This window comes from Pleuronectes platessa, chromosome 10 (genome assembly GCF_947347685.1).
Source record: "Pleuronectes platessa chromosome 10, fPlePla1.1, whole genome shotgun sequence".
Classification (NCBI taxonomy): Eukaryota; Metazoa; Chordata; class Actinopteri; order Pleuronectiformes; family Pleuronectidae; genus Pleuronectes; species Pleuronectes platessa.
In genome coordinates, this window is record NC_070635.1 from 3,834,583 (window position 1) to 3,852,147 (window position 17,565).

Here is a 17,565-nt window from a genome sequence, read left to right on the forward strand (position 1 = left end):
TGGAACAAAAAATATCCAATACAAGTCAGTGGAGCTGCAAGATGATTGCTGTTCTCAAATGTGAAAGATTCTGGATGGAGGAGGTGGTGCAGCAGCCGCTACAGAGATAATTGCAGCAATTGAAGTAATAACCTGCGGTGTGTTTCTTTCAAGCATTTTTATTTCTTTCTCTTTACAGATGGTCTCTTGACAGGCCGCCAAATGGTTTCACTCCCCCCCCCCCCCCCCCCAGAGAGCACAAAGAGAAGGTCGCTCGGGACGAGCAGTGCCGCCGGGGAACAGGCTCCGGCCTTCAGTCGGGTAAGTGTGGAGGGGTTCTGGAGAAAGTTCTGAAGGAGCGTCGTGGGGGGTTCAGTGCAAACAGCTCCTTCAGCCCTGCCTGGTCTCCTCTCCACGGGGGGGGGGGGGGGGGGGGGGGGGGGTTCAGATCGTACATCAGCTCAAGGAGGCCACCTTGAGTACGGCTGGTATCCTGGCAACAGAGCTGAGAGGGAGCGGGCGGTGACGGATCAACACTAAGAGGAATGAATTTGTTCAAGCTATTATGTATATTCTAATGATTTAATGGAGTTATTGTGGATGTCGGCATGAATATTTTTTTTCATTTTGCGAGTGAAGCTAGAGGGACAATAAGAGATACTGCTCAGTTATCAGACAAATACACATGTCATGGTCCACAGCGGCTTGGAAGACTAGTGATTTTGTTGTTTTGTGGTTAAACTGACAACAAGTCATTGTCTCCCTCACTGCTCTGAGACACAAGCTTGAACTGCGGCCGAGGATTTGACACTCAACTCCCTTGATGTCCCTTATTTTTATGATAAGAGAATAACTACTTGTGTGGAAACTTTAAAAAGAATAATAAAAAGAAAAGTGATAAACAGTCGTTTCAGCCTGATGTGTTGCTTTTGTGCAAAACTGACTGATCTGGATCAATTTAAGATTCACCCCGAGAGACAAGTCACAAACTCTGCATCAAATGTTAAGCATGCAAAATTAAAATGTTAATTTATTGACATCTAATTTACAATGAAACATCGGGTCAAGTAGAGCTGCTTTAAAATGTATTTCTAAATCTGAGGAGTTAATGACACTGGTAACGGAGATATAACCTTTAACTGTGTTTAAAAATCAGTGCAGATGTTTGATGGAAATCAGGTTTCATTGGGATTTAAGTATTTAAATCAACTTATAATATTTCCAGGCTCGTGTCTGCAGGGTTCTGTACTAAGTGGTGTGTGAGACGACGACCTTGAAGAAAGTCTTTGAATTTGAAGTGGTTAAAAAACTGTCTTTTTGTTGTGACATTACATGCAGAGAAATGATTTAGTGACTCTTGGTATTTCAATATCTTGCAAGTCTTCTCCGTGTTGGAAAGAGAAATAAGAAATAACCCAGCAGTGTTTCCTAATTCTGTTCATGCAGATGTTTGTTCAGAGCAGGTTTGTAATGAGAAACCAGATGAAAGGTGTGATTCTTAAAACAAAAAAAAAGATCATTTTTTAACAAATGTTATTTAATTTGATCTTTTTTCACCCCAATGCTTCTGATTGCTTAAAAAAAAGATTTCCAGAGACAAAGTGTGACTTCAGCTCGACAGCGTTGTTGTCATTCTGATTGTGTATCGGGTTCATTATTGTCTCTGGGTCTATACATATAGATGTGTGAATTTGGGTTAATCTCATCAGCCTGGTTTTATCCACACATGTACCCTGGACTCCTCCGCAGCCTGTACCTCTGAATATTGACTCACCAATGATGGAAACCTCCAATGACACAAAGGTTAGAGGTGAAGTTGATATTGACATTTTCCGCAATGAGCTACTCTCGTTTGATTCTGCTACAATATATTTCATTTCCAGTTTATTACCTGCCCTTTGGCTTTTCATAAATTAACCCCTGTGTGCTCAGAATGCAAAGTGTGATATATGGCTCACATGAGGTAAAGATAAAGAATGAGTCAACTCAATATAATGACGTTCAAACCCCTTTAATGACATTCAAGATGAAGTGACGGACAAACACGAGGGAAACATGAGCCCGAGCTCTCGGGTGTTATTGAAGCTGGAGCTTTACTGAGGGGGGAGCAGGGCATTGGTCTGGTTCACCACCTGCTGGAAGAAGTTCAGCATCATGTCCACCAGAGGCTTGACCTGGTCATGCAAGTTGTCGGTCAGGGGCTTGATCTGATCGTTGATGTTGGTGATGAAGGGCAGGACCTGCTCCTGCAGCTTGGTGGCTTCGGCCTGGACGTTGTCTACCAGGGGCTGGACCTTGGCCTGGCTGTCCTTAATGTAGGTCCTGATGGGGGCAGAGGAGGTGATATTAGTCAGTTAAACTCTAAAAAATGCCTGTAAATCTATCATTTTCTGATACACAACTTTAATCATGATACGGTTGCATGTGTTGATGAATGTATTCAGTCAAGATAATATGACTTTTACCTCAATACAACCCATTTACTACCTAACGACGTGATTACACTTTACTTTCATGTTTTGTATGTATTTTGGCACCATAAATATGACATATGTATATTTAACATCAAATAAATAAGCATCTACTGCATGTGGATGTACAATAATACAATTATCATACATCAAAATTGAAAATTCTCCCAACTGGAACTTTTCATTTAGCCACTTTGTCCACAATTGCTCATTGTATCACCTTGCACTGCCCATTTATATGTAGTATTCACCCTTAATGCCCGAATAACTTTGCAGCACATTGAAACATTCAGTTTTAATCTAGATATTAATGCATCAAATGATGAGATAGATCAATATTTTGTCCATAAAACGATCATGACAGAGTGAGAGCAGCGCAACGATTGTCAGCTGGAGTTAACACAGAACACAGACTGAAGAAAAAGAAAGAGTAAAGGTGGATTTCTTGTGCTGGTTGTTACTTACTGGGCCGTGTTGGTCACATCGAGAGCCTTCACCCTCTCCAGCACGTCCTGGGTTGAGCTGGTGATGCTGGCAGACATCTCCTTGAGGAAGTCTGTGATCGTGTCCACCTCAGGATGGACGTCACGCTTCACCAGTGACACGGCCTCAGAGCCTGCGAACACACATTGAATCCTCTTCATTCAAATCTGCTAAATATAACAACTCGATATACTGCAGGACTGGAAGATGAGCCACTGAAGGGAATCAAGCACACTGAAGCTATTTGATAAGCACTGGTTCCCAGCAGCTGTGGTACAAGCCTCTAAGTCTAAAACTGTCATGGTCCTCTATGAGTACAGAGAATTCTTATCCTGCTCAAATTCTTAGTCAGTGGAAATGCGACTTACCGTGGGCAACAGCCAGCAGAACAACAAGAGCGGCAACAAGGGAGAATTTCATGACTGCAAATTAGCGAGATCAACCTAAAGAAAAAAGAAAGAAAGAAACTTTTAAAGAATGGTCAAACAAACTTTGGAAATGCCGTCAACATGCAACAAGAAGTTTCTGAAGAATTGTGTGAAGAAGTGAAGCAGCAGCAGCAGCAGCAGGAGACCTACTTCAAACTCCTGGGGTTCTTGGACAAAATGGTAACTCCTGTCAGGGAGCTGAGGCTTTTGTAGCTCCACAGGATGAGCTAATCACGGCTAATCATGATTTAATCACCTCTAACCTAAAAGCATGACCTCACAAGATGATCATTGTGTTGCCTGGAACTGGATGCTTGATAGCTGTCACATGAAAGACACAAAGTCCGCTCTGTGTGTGGCATGAGTTGGAAACAGGAGAATTCCTGAAGTGCTGACCTCTTATTTTGAAATTAGTGCAATAATAACTCATGTTGGAGGTAACCTATTTGTACCACACATCACTACATTTCAAAGGAAAATGTTGTACTTGTATTCAATTCTATTTATCCGACAATTTAAGTTAAAGGTTACTTTCAAGGTTAAGCTTTAATACACAAAATAAATGATGTTATCAATTAAACTACGTAAGGATTGAAATTACTTTAAATTCAACCAAAACAAAATATTCTGCGTTCACATTATCAACATTAAAAGCCCAGAAATAAAATATTGCACTGACTACTATCCATGCATTGTGAATACTTTTATTTGTTATACTTAAAAATACAAAAACCCATTGCTGCTTTTACTGTGTGATTGTGATGTGTATATTTCATATTTCTAGCTATTTGCTTCCTTTATCTTTAACCTATATTTTATCTTTGAGGATAGTTAAAATTGCTATTTAATTAAATGTATCTTTCAATATATTAATTACTTGTAATGTTTATTATCATTATTAGTATTAGTAGCCATAGTAGTAGTAGTAGAAGTAGTATGTAGTATTAATCTTGTTATAATAAAGTGTATTTTTACGGTATATCCTTCTGTAACAGCTGGAAGTTACCATTGTATGGGTAAAAAATAATCAAGAGTATGTCAGTTGAAATAAATAAATAGACAAAATGATCAAAATACATCTTAAAGCTTTTAATGTTTTTGTGTGAGCTTTTTCTTCTAATTGCCACAGAAGTTCCCTGTATTCTTTTATCTTGCTGTCAGTTGATGAGACACAGTGTCTCCATCCTGCTGACATTGCTCATGATTCACTCAGTGCTATCAACAGCTGCTCTGTACTGTATGTTTCACGCAACTGACCAAGAAACTTGCTCCCGATAACGTAATCACAGTTGATACTGCAGCGGATCACCAGGTATAAACCTTCACACTTAATGTCAGTGAATAAAGTTTCTATAAACCTTCAAATGGGTCTTTTCTGTGACTTTAAATCAGTGTTTTTCTTTGTGTTTAAATGTATCATTCAGTGCATTGTTACAGGCAAGACTGGAGATTGTATTCATGCATTGTTACTTTGGTATCAGTCTGTTTTTTTGACTTTGTGTGTCTTGATTTTGCACAGGACTCCTTGTTCGTAAACATTCATTATGAAAGCAACACAAACTTTCCCTTTTTTTAGTGCAATCCTGAAATCTGCCTCAAAACCAGAGCGTTCAGTTTGAAGTGAGCTGTGAGGTCAAAATAACTGGATGACTCATTACTGTAGTTTAAATCTGAATAGAAAGTTTTTGGAAGTTTTCTGGAAGCTGGTGAAAGTAGAACTCAGGCAGCAGCTGATGTCTTATGCAGAAGATTTTAATGTTGATGCAACAAGGAGACCAGAAGGTGGAACAATATACAAACGCTAACAGAATAACAAGAGCAATTGTCACTCCCAAGTCTGAAGATGTCTCCCACAGCCTCCCAGTATATCTCCCTCTACTTGTGTCACCCATTCCAACAGCAAATCCATGTGAGGCTAGAATTGCTGTCCCTCTGTAGGTGTTTGCAACCTACTGGATAGTTAAGCCTAAAGTATGAATTCTTAAATCATATTTTCCTGATGTCTTGAAGAGTTGAAGTTGGTGCCTCTCTGTCTGGGGCATGTGAGTTAGATATGAAAGACCTTCAGCATCGCCCCTACAATGTATTGTTGGTTTGTCCTTTATCTATAACCTGACCTTGGGTACTGCTCGTGAGGCACTATTCTTTTAATGGTGACCAGATATAATGTGTAATATACATTTTATACATCATATATTGTGGCATATACACTCATGTGTAAGGATGGCCTAAAATTCCTTAACCAAATATCTGAATGTCTAATGAGAATGAACCTAGATTTAGGAAAATATTATAAAATATGAAAAAGAATCTCCTTCAAATGCAGACTTAAGTGACACATGTTTCACTGTTTGATAGATTAGTGTCAGGTTATTAGTGATATTTCTTTATGTTCTATTTTTTGTTACCTGATGTTACAGGCAGGATATTTATACATCCATAAAAATAAAGTTAGGCTGAGGTCAAGTGAGTGTTTTTCTCAAAATGTTGCTCAGTGATGTCGGATTCTCTTTCACTAATGTGGTAATATGCCGAGTTCACTTCGGTTGAACTCACCACACATATCGGATTCTGCTGTAAGTGCAAACCGGTGATTAATGCAAAAGAAAGGCCATCACTGATTCATCCATCAACCGTGTTGTTACTGTGCTTTTGTGTTGCACAGGAAACAGGGCAAAGGTTAACAGGGAACTTCTGGACAGGTTGGAGATGTGATCTTTCTGGAGTTGGCCACTAGAGGGCAACTTTCTGAGGCAAAGCAGGAGCAGTCATGAGAGATGGAGCCTGAATGCTGCCCCCGTGTGTTGAACACACAGTTTCTCACTCATGATTTCCAGCCATTGTTCAGTGCCTTAAATCTTGTGACCAAAGAAACTCATAACTGGCATCGTCTGCTATTATTCTCACATGATCGAAGCATTGATCTTATCAGTAGTCAAACTTCCTTTTATTTACTTTGTCTGTCTTACACTCAGGCCCTTTAGAATGTATCAGAGCACTTTTCCATGGAGGAGTGCACAGGCAGGCATGAGGGAAAATCATGAGAAAATACGTTTTTTTTCGTTTTGAATATCAATAATTAAGGTCATATTTGTCTTTAATTAGAATTTTCAGAAAAGAGCCAGAATATGGAGAAAATATAATTTTGACGACTGGCAATATAAAATGAATAAGCGGAATCGTACTTCAGGATCAGTTTCAGAACACAAACGGAATGTGTCCATCAGAAATAGGACGTTGAAGACTAATCTGTCTGTTCAGAAAAAGAAACCACACAAAACATGGAAAGATGGAACAATAATATAGCTGTGAATCGCTTCATTCTGGAAGTATATACAACTATTAATATAAATATTGTTGCTATATATATATAACATCTCATATTTACATGTATACATTATATATTTGTCAAAAAAAAGAAGACCCTTCACTGATTAAGAGTTTTTAAACTCAACATTTTAACTTTTATCTATGATATATATAAAATTACAAAATCTTTTATTACAAAGACATTTTAACTTCATTCATTCAATATAACATTCGTAAATCCTCTAATTTAGTTGGACTTTTTCGCAATATTTCAAAAGTAAAAAACCTAATCTTCCTCTTTTCACATTTTTGCTTCCTACATTTGTCCCTATACGCTTCCGTACCTTCACCTTCTTCACGTAGTGTTACGCCGATTGTCAACATCCGCCTCTCGTCACACTCTTCCTCTGTACGCACGTTGCGTAACTCACACACACACACACACACACACAGAGAGACATCATGGCGGACGTGTTGGATCTTCACGAAGCGGGAGGAGAGGACTTTCCTATGGATGAGGATGGTGATGATACACATTTAATTAACACTCGTCAGCGACACATTAAAGCTGCAGCGGTTAAAATGCTGCGAGCACATTGGAAATTGACCCATAGAAAAGGTCGCGGCTACAAACGCAGCCTGCGTGGTGCTAGGCCCTGAAACATGCTAACGGGAAGCTAACGGGAAGCTAACAACGCAGTGAACACTCATTCAAACGCTTTTTTCGCGCTAGCTGCGTCGTAGTTATTGCTAACGGACACTTTTAATAAAATCGTCGATTTTGAACATGTTGCTTCGTGACAAAGTTTATTTTTGCTTTAGCGTGAAGATGCAAACTGTAAAACATCGATTGTTATTAGCCGCCGCTAACATGCTAGTGGAGTCCACATAATGCTAATGGCTACCTTGACGTAAGCCTCATTAATCTGTACAGAACATAAATATAAAGTTTTTAAACGCGTGTATTTGATGTTTTCTGGTGTTGTGGTATTAAATACTTCGCAGCACTTTGAAGTGGCCTGTATTGCATTGTTTTGACTGGATCACGTCTCCCTCCGCAGAAAGCATCCACAAGCTGAAGGAGAAAGCCAAGAAGAGGAAAGGACGAGGCTTCGGTTCAGGTGTGTAACCACTGTTGGATTGTGTTATTAAATACAAATAGAGTTTTAGATGGTTTCTTAGTAAAGCCAGCTGTGTTCATTCCTCTGTGTTACTATTTACAGAGGAAGGAGCCAGGTCCAGAATCAAGGAGGACTATGATACCGTGGAACAGGACGGGGACGAGCCAGGTCCTCAGAGATGTAAGTGCTATGCTCATATTGTAAATGCAATGTGAGCTGATTATATGAAGTCCCAGCAAAAGTTTTCCTTAACAGTTCTGTTATTTAGCAGCAATTCTCATGACCAAAGGAAAGAAATGGGTTTTGTGTGACCAGCCAGATAATTTCCTCAACTGTATTCTAAATGTTGTGCACATATATAACTGCTGAGTGTGTCCATAGTTTTGTCATTGTTTCCTAGCCAAGTATCTGGAAATCACATAAATCATTGTCCATTTTACATCCTCGGTTACATTTGTTGATATTTCTCGCTTAACTATACTCAATATCCTGCATAAGCAATGTTTATTTAATAGGAAAGGGCATAAAGTATTTATATGAGACGACGAATAAAGAGAGCAGTCGAATGTTGGGCTCTGAACATAGTTTGCTGGTTTTGAGATTATTCTTAATAGCTTTTGATGAAGTCCGCTTTTAACGCGTAGACAAAACGAGGCGTCTTATTGGTTTGACCAGTGATTATAAGTACATTCCACTCAGAATGGGAGCTTAAGTAAAGTAAGTAGAATTTGATATCCGTATTACCTTTTTTTTAAAGCAGGGTTATAAAGTACCAGTTTCATAAATAAACCTTCAGATGGAGTTCATGTTCCATAATCCTTGAGCTCTGATATGCAGTGCTCAGACTCCATTAATCTAGTGATGACAACTGTACTTGTTATATAAGTTGAGCTGGCTAAAAGGCTGCTTGGTTTGTTTTCTGGTCCCTGATTTTCTCGTCTTTGTCTCGTTGCAGCTGTTGAGGGATGGATCCTGTTTGTGACCGGTGTACATGAAGAGGCCACTGAGGAAGACATCCATGACAAATTTTCAGAGTTTGGAGAAATCAAGAATCTGCACCTCAACCTTGACCGCAGGACAGGCTACCTCAAGGTGAGACATATATGTATTTGTCATGTTTGTGGGTAAGGGTTTTCATTCGGCCAATGCAGACCTTTTACTGTTGTTTTTTCATCGGTCACCTCTGGGTCATTTGCTTTTTCTGGTATTTTAAAAATAAATGATTTCTTTTGCATCTATTTTTTCCAAACAATTAAATCTATTCACCTCAGATGCTACGCTATTAGTCTGGTAATTAAAAGCAAATGTCAGAAAAGCCAAATGCGGTATCAAAGGAATGAAGACTGAAGAACAATAAGTGCGTTTTCTGTAAAAGATTTGTGTCTGGTTGTGTCAGAAGTTTGCTGAAACATTTGGCAGTACAACTAATTTGGCCGTTTATACCATCTAATGAGGCTGGAAATACACTGAGAGGGGATCCAAATATCTTGTTGACTCATCCAGAGCGTATAACAACTGCCCTAGTTTCTCTGATTCAGCCCAATTGCTCAGTGATCAGTTCTTTCCAAAAGGAAAGTAGTTGGAACAGTATACATTTAATTAAAATGTCTAACTTAAAAATATATTTTACAATGTTCATCCTCAGTATAGAAGCCATTTGTTGTATGTCTGAACCAAGACATAAAAAAATTCTGTTTGATACAGGTTTTGCCTTTTCGAAGTGGGTATCCTAACATTGTTAAACATCTAATTGTTGATGGCTGTTGTTAGACATCTTATTGGTAAAGATTCCCGCAAGCTCACACATTGGCCCATTTTCTGTCCAGTTTGTGTCAACGTTCTTCTAAACCACAAGATGGCAGCATTGTTTTGAGTGTGAAGTAAGAATAAAGCATCTTTGGTCTGAAACTGAGTCATTTCAGGAAATTATAGAGAATCAATTTCATTGCTAGTTTGCTTGGTAATCACTGGTTTCAGCCGGGCAGTTACATGAGTAAGTCTGAGGAATGTTATTTGATAGAAATCTTTAACCCTGTTTCTATTTATTTTTTATGTAACATGTTACCTAATTTCAAAGTATCTTGCTATAACACATAATGTCCAAATAACTGTCTCCAGGGGTACGCACTGGTGGAGTATGAGACGTACAAAGAGGCCCAGGCAGCCATGGAAGGGCTCAACGCTCAAGACATGATGGGTCAGCCTATCAGCGTTGACTGGGGATTTGTCAGAGGGCCCCCCAAGAACAAGAGGAGGTGAGGGTGGTCTGAGATTATCTGTGTTTGCCTGATGTGGCAGTAAGATGCTTCTAAAAGGAGTTTCATCAATACGTCATCAACACGTCATCAGAGCTGCACTTTGCCCAAACATATTGTTATATTCTTAGTTCATTGTTTTAGCCTTTGTTTCTTCTATCGCCCAGTTGTTTGGTGTTTGAAAAGATTAATGCTGAATGTATTTAAATTATTTGTTTTATTTTTTAAATAGAAGTTAAACTTAGATTTTTTATTTAACCCCAATCTACGGATATTGTAATACAAAGCAAATAGGTTTGCATGGACAGGAGCCTAATTGAAATACAGTATATGCTGTCCATTTTGTCTGGTCAATATTTCCATACAGTTTTTTATTTAATTAACAACAGTAGTCCAGCGGTCTTGAGCTCCATAGATTGGCTGCAGTAATTTCTATGTGATGGCTCTCTTGCTTGCAGCCAAGAGTGTTTACCCTCAAGCACATGTTTGCCAGAGTTAACAAATCCTATTCCAAAAAACAAATAAACTGTATTTCCTATTTTCTAATCTGACTTTCTTCCCCCCCAGGACTGGTGGACGGCGACGCAGCAGGAGTCCAGACAGGAGGCGGCGTTGAGTTTGGCAGGTGTCATCGGCTGAAGAGGGCTCTGCTGTCACTCTGACACGCGGTTTACGATCTGCTCATCTTCTCATACGATGCTAGTTCCGGGATTTTTGTACGATATTTCCAGTAACATTTGTATGGCATGTGCGATTTCCAACACTGAGGCAAGGACTTGCTCTTCAGAGATGAATAAACTGTCTAATGGCATAATTTGCATTATTATCGTACTGTAAATTGCTGATGCTGCTTTGCAGAACAGAACATCCATTCAGTTACATCTGCAAAAATGTGTTTTCTTTTCGACAACCAGCTCGTGATATAACAACCTAGTTCATGTTTGTGGGTTTTCATGACTCAAATCAATATCTTTCAGTTTTGCCTATTGTTACGTGCATTTTTATTGTGCTGGGTGTTTTTGCTTTGTATCATTGAGAAAATTAAACTTTAAAAAAAACAGCCAAACGTGTCGCCTGGTGTTATTCGTCCCGTTTGGCCGTGCTGATGACGTAGGGTTTACATCATCCCGGATGACCTCATCCGGGCAGCGGTGACGCCCCGGCTCTTCACTGAACTCCGGAGCACCTGTCACTCCGCACCGTGCACCACTCATAGGCTCCTCGGACAAAACCCCTGGCCCCCGGCTCCCCCGCAGCCAATTGGCGACCGGACGTTTTGTGCTCGCTCGCCCTCATTTGGTGCTTACTCGAGTGGCGAGCGTCACTCAGCGCCACGCCGAGCGCCCATTGGCTGCGACGCAGGTCACTCACGCGGGCGCTCCCCTGCGATTGGCCGGCTGCGGCTCGCGGGGCCGGATCTCACCCCATCGGGTTGACGTTGTTGTTGTAAGTGCTGGAGAAATTACTTTGTCGGCGCTGGTCCGGTTTGGGATTTTAACGCTCTGCTCCGCGCACGAAGATGCTAAAAAGTTAGGGATTGTCGCCGCGGGAGACGTTCGCGTGGTTTGCGAGGAGGTTCTCGCCGGAAAACTCCATGGGACGACGGAAACAACCTCTGCGCCGCCGTTCAAGGTAAGAGGTGCAGGGATACTGGGGCTGCTAGCCCCCCTGTGCTAGCTAGCGTTAGCATCGCTGATTAGCCTGGGCTGGAGGTAGCCCCACTTGCTAGTAACGGTTCGGTGGGCTCACCGTAAAAAAAAGCCCACCGCACTTATCCCGGAAGGAGGATGCACAACACATGTAATGCAGGGGGGGATTTAAACGCAGGAGCCAATGGCGGCTTGTTGTGGGGAAATAAAGTAGTTGTGCTCGTGAGTGAGCGGTGCACGGAGCCCCATGCGTTTCTGCGCCTCAGATGCGTTTATGTAAGCGTGTGTATTGTGCGTGGATATTTTGGTTTCAGGGAATAGTCGCAGCCGCAAGAGCCGGTTCGTGAGTGAACGTTCCAGGGGGAAGACATCTCCAGCGGCTCGGGATGTGCATGTGTGTGTCTGTGTGTGTGTGTGTGTGTGGGGGGGGGGGGGGTGGGGGAGCAGGTCGGTGGCTGAACGTTAGCTTCGAGCTGTCAGCTGTGCGGCGTGATCATCACATTTAAAGTTGTGCATTCAAAGGAGAGATGCGTCCTCGTCTTCTTCTCTCTCCTCCTCTATAAACACCATTGGTTTTCTGTTGCATTCACACCAGCCAGCTCTCTCAGGGCTGGACAGTCACGATCCAGATCATCAGAGCTGGTTTGTACTGAAGGTGCATGTGTGATGTAACATTTTCCTTAAAGCAGCAGCCCAGTGTTCACATTCCCTCATGTGTATGTGTGTGTTTTCTAACTTCACCCAACCCAAAGCGACTGGTCTCATTAGGCCATCATTAAGTGATGGAGTGAGTCAAGGCTTCTTCTGCCCAAACCCTTGAGCCAGACGTGTGTGACTACTCCTTTTTGAGCTGGCTTGTCCAAGGAGGCAGGTTTTGAACCCGGGACTGGGGTTATGTTGTGGGAGAGGGCCGGGGTAGCCTTACACTTTTGCCTTGAATTATTCAGGTCTTGTATTTGTGGGCCCCTTTGTTTGCCCGAACACCAGGACAGACAGTCAACATGAAAAGTAGGACATAGGTACAAGTTCTCAGGTTTGGCCTGGGGAGACTGTTGATGTTGTTGTGACGCTGCTGGAAATGCATTCAGCAGACGGTAGGAACCTCGTGTTGCAGGACAACTTGGTGTTGTGTAGAAGGGTTAAGTAAAGCATCCTGGACTCCTGCCTGTAGTCATGCATTCCAGTGACTCTGCAGCTTGAGATGCCTGACAGTTGCAAAGGAGACTTTTGAAGTGTGGGAAGTTTGAGCAAACGACCACTTATATGCTACTAAATAGGAGTGATGGATTTAAACTTTGATCCGTCACTCACTTGGCTCACGCCTTATTGTACCCCTCCAGATGATGAATCCATTTCAAGTTGCCTGTCAGCTCTGGGATCCACTGTGCAAGTTAGGCTAGAAAATGAGAAAGATCTTCATACCCGGCTGCATAGTCCTTGTGAGGGTGTGTGTGTGTGTGTTGGTTGAACAGTCAGGCGTCATTACGCGAGTCCTCAACACTTCAAGGAACATATCGATGCACACAGCAGCACAGAGAGCACCCCAGGCAAATATTTTTAAGTAGAGGCGGGTGTAGCATCCTTCCTAATGCAGTTCAGATTCCAAACTGGCAGGGTGCATGCGGAAAAAATATCAGTAGATGAAAATCATTTTTCCACCATTTAAAAATACAAAAACATGGGTCAGCCGCTTTCTAAGTATTCAGATATTAGAAGCCAGTGTGTGAATGCTTGAATGGTTCTAACGGTCATTGCACTAAACAGCACAAGAAAAATCAATTCTCCACCAGATTTGAATGGCACAGAACCGGGCAGGTTTGTTTTTAAAAGTGCGTGTTGACTTTCCAAGTTGTTGCGCTTTGATTTTGTTTGTTGATTCAAATGCAAATCTGTGGTTTGACATTTCGTAGTAGTCTCGGTTGAAAGGGATATGGATGAGATGACATATCTGTGAGAACTGTAAAGTGGTTTTTATTGTTTTTGAATTATCTTAACTGATTAGTTGGTGGAATGTCGTGTAACTGCACGATAACACTTGGAATGATGGCAGCAAGTGGTTAGAAAGTGACAGGTAGAGATAGGAGTCGATAACCAGTTTCCTCAACCATTAGAAGTGTATTCCTCCAAGCGATCAATTCCTCCTAGCGATGTTGACATATTAACATGTGTGTGTTGCGTGACAGTTATGTCCAACCGAGACATGATGCTGGTAACTAGAAACATGTAGAGAGGAAGTAACGCTCCACAGTTGGCTTTATTTCACAAGGAAATACGATGAGAGTGCTGGTTGTAATGTCTATGAACTGGTAATTTAGTCCGTCCACAAAGTGATCAGAAATCTATAAAGAATTGGGCTGAAAAACAGAGACAATAATTGCATTGATAGCAATATTATTTAGTCAGTCAACAGGTCTGCTCTGCTCTGTGTGCCAAGAGTTGTCGTGTATCAGGGGGATCGTCACTGATAAGTTAAAGACAATTTAACACCAGAGTATTTCAAACAAATATAAATAACACTTCGAACTAACAGCAGCTCCTGAAACAGAGACAACTGGATCTCATGTTGTGATCCGGTTCCTCAAAAAGGTAATGGGCTGCCATTCAGTCTATCAACATGAATAAGGTGACGTGATAGTTCAGTTTAAACTACGTCTCCTTGCACTCTTGCTACATGTAGAGATTCATCATTTCAATGGTGTTCGTCTCGCCTGCCAAAGTGCTGGTATTGTTCCACCCCTCATCAGTGCCATGAAGTCACATGTACACCCTGTGAAAAAGGGTTTGTCATAGATCTGTCATCCTGAAGTTGGAAGGTTGAAAGACCTGGTGGCAATGTGCTTGTTGGCAAACTGTTTGGCTGTGGCGCATAGCAGAGTCATCCAGTAACACAATGGAGGGCAGAGCAGCCATAAACTAATGCTTGCCTCACTTTATAATTTCCTTAAAGCTTGCAGTTGGTTAATCATTTCCGGGGGGAAATATTTAGTCCGCAATATTACTTCTTCGTCGTACAGGTTTTGTGTTACTATCTAAACTATCTTTCATATCCTTAATATCTTTAACATGGATCCTAAGTATTTTTGTGCTGGCCGGCTGTGACTGTTTAGACTGCCTCAGTGGATATAGGGTTTCATAGGGTAACCATGCTGCTTCAGCAACACAGACGGTATGAAATTTTAAATTCATCTCTTTCTGGGCTCCCCCAAACAGCTGTTAGTGTGAGTGAGTGAGTGAGTGCCTGTGTACTTCAGGGATCCAGTGTCGGTTTCGGAGCCGGGCTCATTCGGCCAAGGAGGTATTCCCATAGGATGTTTGAAACACGGTCAGATTAATAAGTAAGTAGATGCGTGCTTCTTCAGGTTAGTAGGACAAACACATGACATTTGCATGAAGTGAACATGCTCCATTTAATGTTGCAGTGTATGTGCTTAGCCCTAGAATATGCACGAAAGCAGGAAAAAGTACTACTAGCACTTACCACCTCACTAATTGTCAACATGATTAAATTGACGTAATAAAAAACACATCTATACAGTCAAGCTTTTGCGCTCTAATCTCTAACTGGTCGTAAAGACGGGAGCAGATGTGATACGAAGGCAGAAACTACCTTGCTACCGTGCGACGGGGATCAATAGGTGGCTTGTCTCAGAGAGGCCTCTGTGTCCAGACTGCGACTCATAAAACTCTTTGCAGACCCACCCTCCTCCAGCCCGGCTGGTTGCCTGCCAGTCTTGTGACACAGCACCCAGCCACTGCCCGGGACTGTGTGTGTCCGGGTGGAGGGACGGTGAACTTGGACATCTACCTGGGTGACAGCAGCTGCTTGACTTCGAAGACCCTCACAGAATGTCTTTGGGATTAGATTCAGATATTTCCCACAGTTGTTCTACAATACAAGCGGCTGTAAAATTGGTTGGTACGGTAACATGAGAAAAGATACAGCCCTATGAACGGAGCAGACGTTATACCATTCAGCACCAGGCGCCACTCCTACAAGGGGACGCTATGGAAATGAGAGCTGCTGTTTCAGTTGCTGTATCAGTTACTTTATAGTCGTCACCTTTTCTTCCTCCACATACAGGACAGGGCGGGGAATTAATGGTTATACAGTCCACAAGCCAAAACCTCACAGTCCTATCTGCCCTGTCAGAAAGATACCTCATTTTACAGCTTTTAAAATGATATAATTACATAATTCAAATACTAATAATCAAACACACATGTTTTGGCATATGTTGTTAATATGAACACTTTTTCTCTTGTGTTTAAATAATTTGGATTTTGTTTGATCAATGCACTTCTTATAGGAATGGATGATTTGCCCTAAAATGTATTTAAAAGCCCGAATATTGGACAGTAATTTCGAGTTAATATTTCTGATGATTCGATTAAATGTAAAGTCTGATGGAATTTGTACTTTTGCTTTGTGCCTATTGCTCTTTTAAGTCATGAGGTCATTTTCGATATCATTGATATATTAAACTCAAAGATATTAAGTTTATTATAATGATATAACAATAACTTTATTCATATAGCAATTATCTAAACAAAGTTACCATGTCCTTCCCAAAATACATGGTCAAAGAATGTGAACTTTCTTCAGTTTTGATTAAATAAATAAAAATTGACCCTGACATAACAATTATTTATCTCATAAAAATGTTACTGATATTATCATGAACAATATAGTACAGTTCACTCCTAAGCAAATGATGTGGTCTTTTTGGAGCTCTGTTAGTTTGTGACTAAGTTGCAACATATTCATAAATCAATGTGCCATCTTTCTTATAACTAACAAATTAACAAATCCAAACTATTATGACCTGACTTGTGATATCACTTGAAACTGCAGACAAACCATTGGTGGCTTTTGGATTTGAAAAGGAACTGGTACATTTGATAAATTCAGTTGTAGTAAGTGAGGCTTATTTCAATGTATTATAGCAGGTGAGTAATGAAATCCTAGATTCCACTTTGACATGAGGACAGAAGTATATGTTCCTGCAGAGACTAGAAGCCGTCAGTCGTTCCCGCCCTGCCCTGTTGACCCAGGACAGCAGGAGTAATCCCACACACAGCTCTGATGAGGAGCCTGTCACCCAGGATGACATCACACGGGGAGTGACGTGAAGTCGCCCTGCTGTGTACGGGCTCTGGCCTGCAGCACGTGGGGACTCACATGAGCATTAGTGCTGCGCGCCTGCAGAGCGTGGTGCTTGTTTAGCCACTGGCTTTAGCCGGGCTTAGTTGGCTTCACATTCAGGCTGACTTACCAGGACTTGATCTTGAACGTTCAACGAAGTCACAGATCCATTTTATTTTTAATATGAGCCGTGCTCTCTCTCTTCAGGCTTATTATTTTTGCAGGAGTTGAACAAAATCAATTAATTCTATAACAGCGTGGCCTAATATCAAGTTGATGTCTATGAAATGTCTTAAATTTCTCAAGGGGTTGATATTCATTTGAAAGCAGAAGTCATGTAACCTTCCAAATGTGAATTATGTAATATCAAGCACATTGTTTGTACACGAAGCAAACAGGATATTTTGGCATCATTGCTAATCCTGAAACGTTCTTTGTTGCCAGTTTAATGTTGAAATACGCCCAAGAACAAAGTGAAGGATAAAGTTTAGCTGCTTTATAAATGTCCACTGTTTTTAAACTAATTTATTTTTGTCAGTCTGCCTTTTCACATCTGTTAGAATAGTTCCATTAAGGTCTGCCTTTGCCAGTAGTGTGATTTTGAAAAACATGACTTTTGAAAATAGCTGCATGAAAAGGCTTTCCAAACTTATATTAAAATCTTGTGGTTCTGGAACTTGCCGTCAGTTGCCGTCCATCACAAATCCCTGTGTAGATGCTTTTAACC

General features: G+C 41.1%; 3 protein-coding genes across 3 annotated transcripts in view; 2 read left to right on the forward strand and 1 right to left on the reverse strand.

The window, feature by feature from the left end:
• Window positions 1-2,072: 2,072 nt before the first annotated feature.
• On the reverse strand, window positions 2,073-3,353 carry afp4 (antifreeze protein type IV). The gene is made up of 3 exons (XM_053433353.1): window positions 3,302-3,353; window positions 2,916-3,066; window positions 2,073-2,301 (listed from the first exon to the last, which is right to left on the reverse strand). Exons 1-3 carry the CDS (start codon window positions 3,351-3,353, stop codon window positions 2,073-2,075), a joined length of 432 nt encoding a protein of 143 aa, XP_053289328.1.
• A 3,691-nt stretch (window positions 3,354-7,044) lies between these two features.
• Window positions 7,045-10,900, forward strand: rbm8a (RNA binding motif protein 8A). The gene is made up of 6 exons (XM_053432396.1): window positions 7,045-7,193; window positions 7,732-7,791; window positions 7,894-7,971; window positions 8,747-8,883; window positions 9,910-10,046; window positions 10,614-10,900. The coding sequence occupies exons 1-6, from the start codon at window positions 7,133-7,135 to the stop codon at window positions 10,660-10,662; spliced, it is 522 nt and encodes a 173-aa protein (XP_053288371.1). The 5' UTR covers window positions 7,045-7,132; the 3' UTR covers window positions 10,663-10,900.
• A 589-nt stretch (window positions 10,901-11,489) lies between these two features.
• Window positions 11,490-17,565, forward strand: part of otud7b (OTU deubiquitinase 7B) — a 33,696-nt gene continuing 27,620 nt past the window's right edge. The window contains exon 1 of the mRNA XM_053432361.1: window positions 11,490-11,678. The gene's annotated coding sequence lies outside the window, so the exon portion shown is untranslated. The remainder of the gene's footprint in view (window positions 11,679-17,565) is intronic.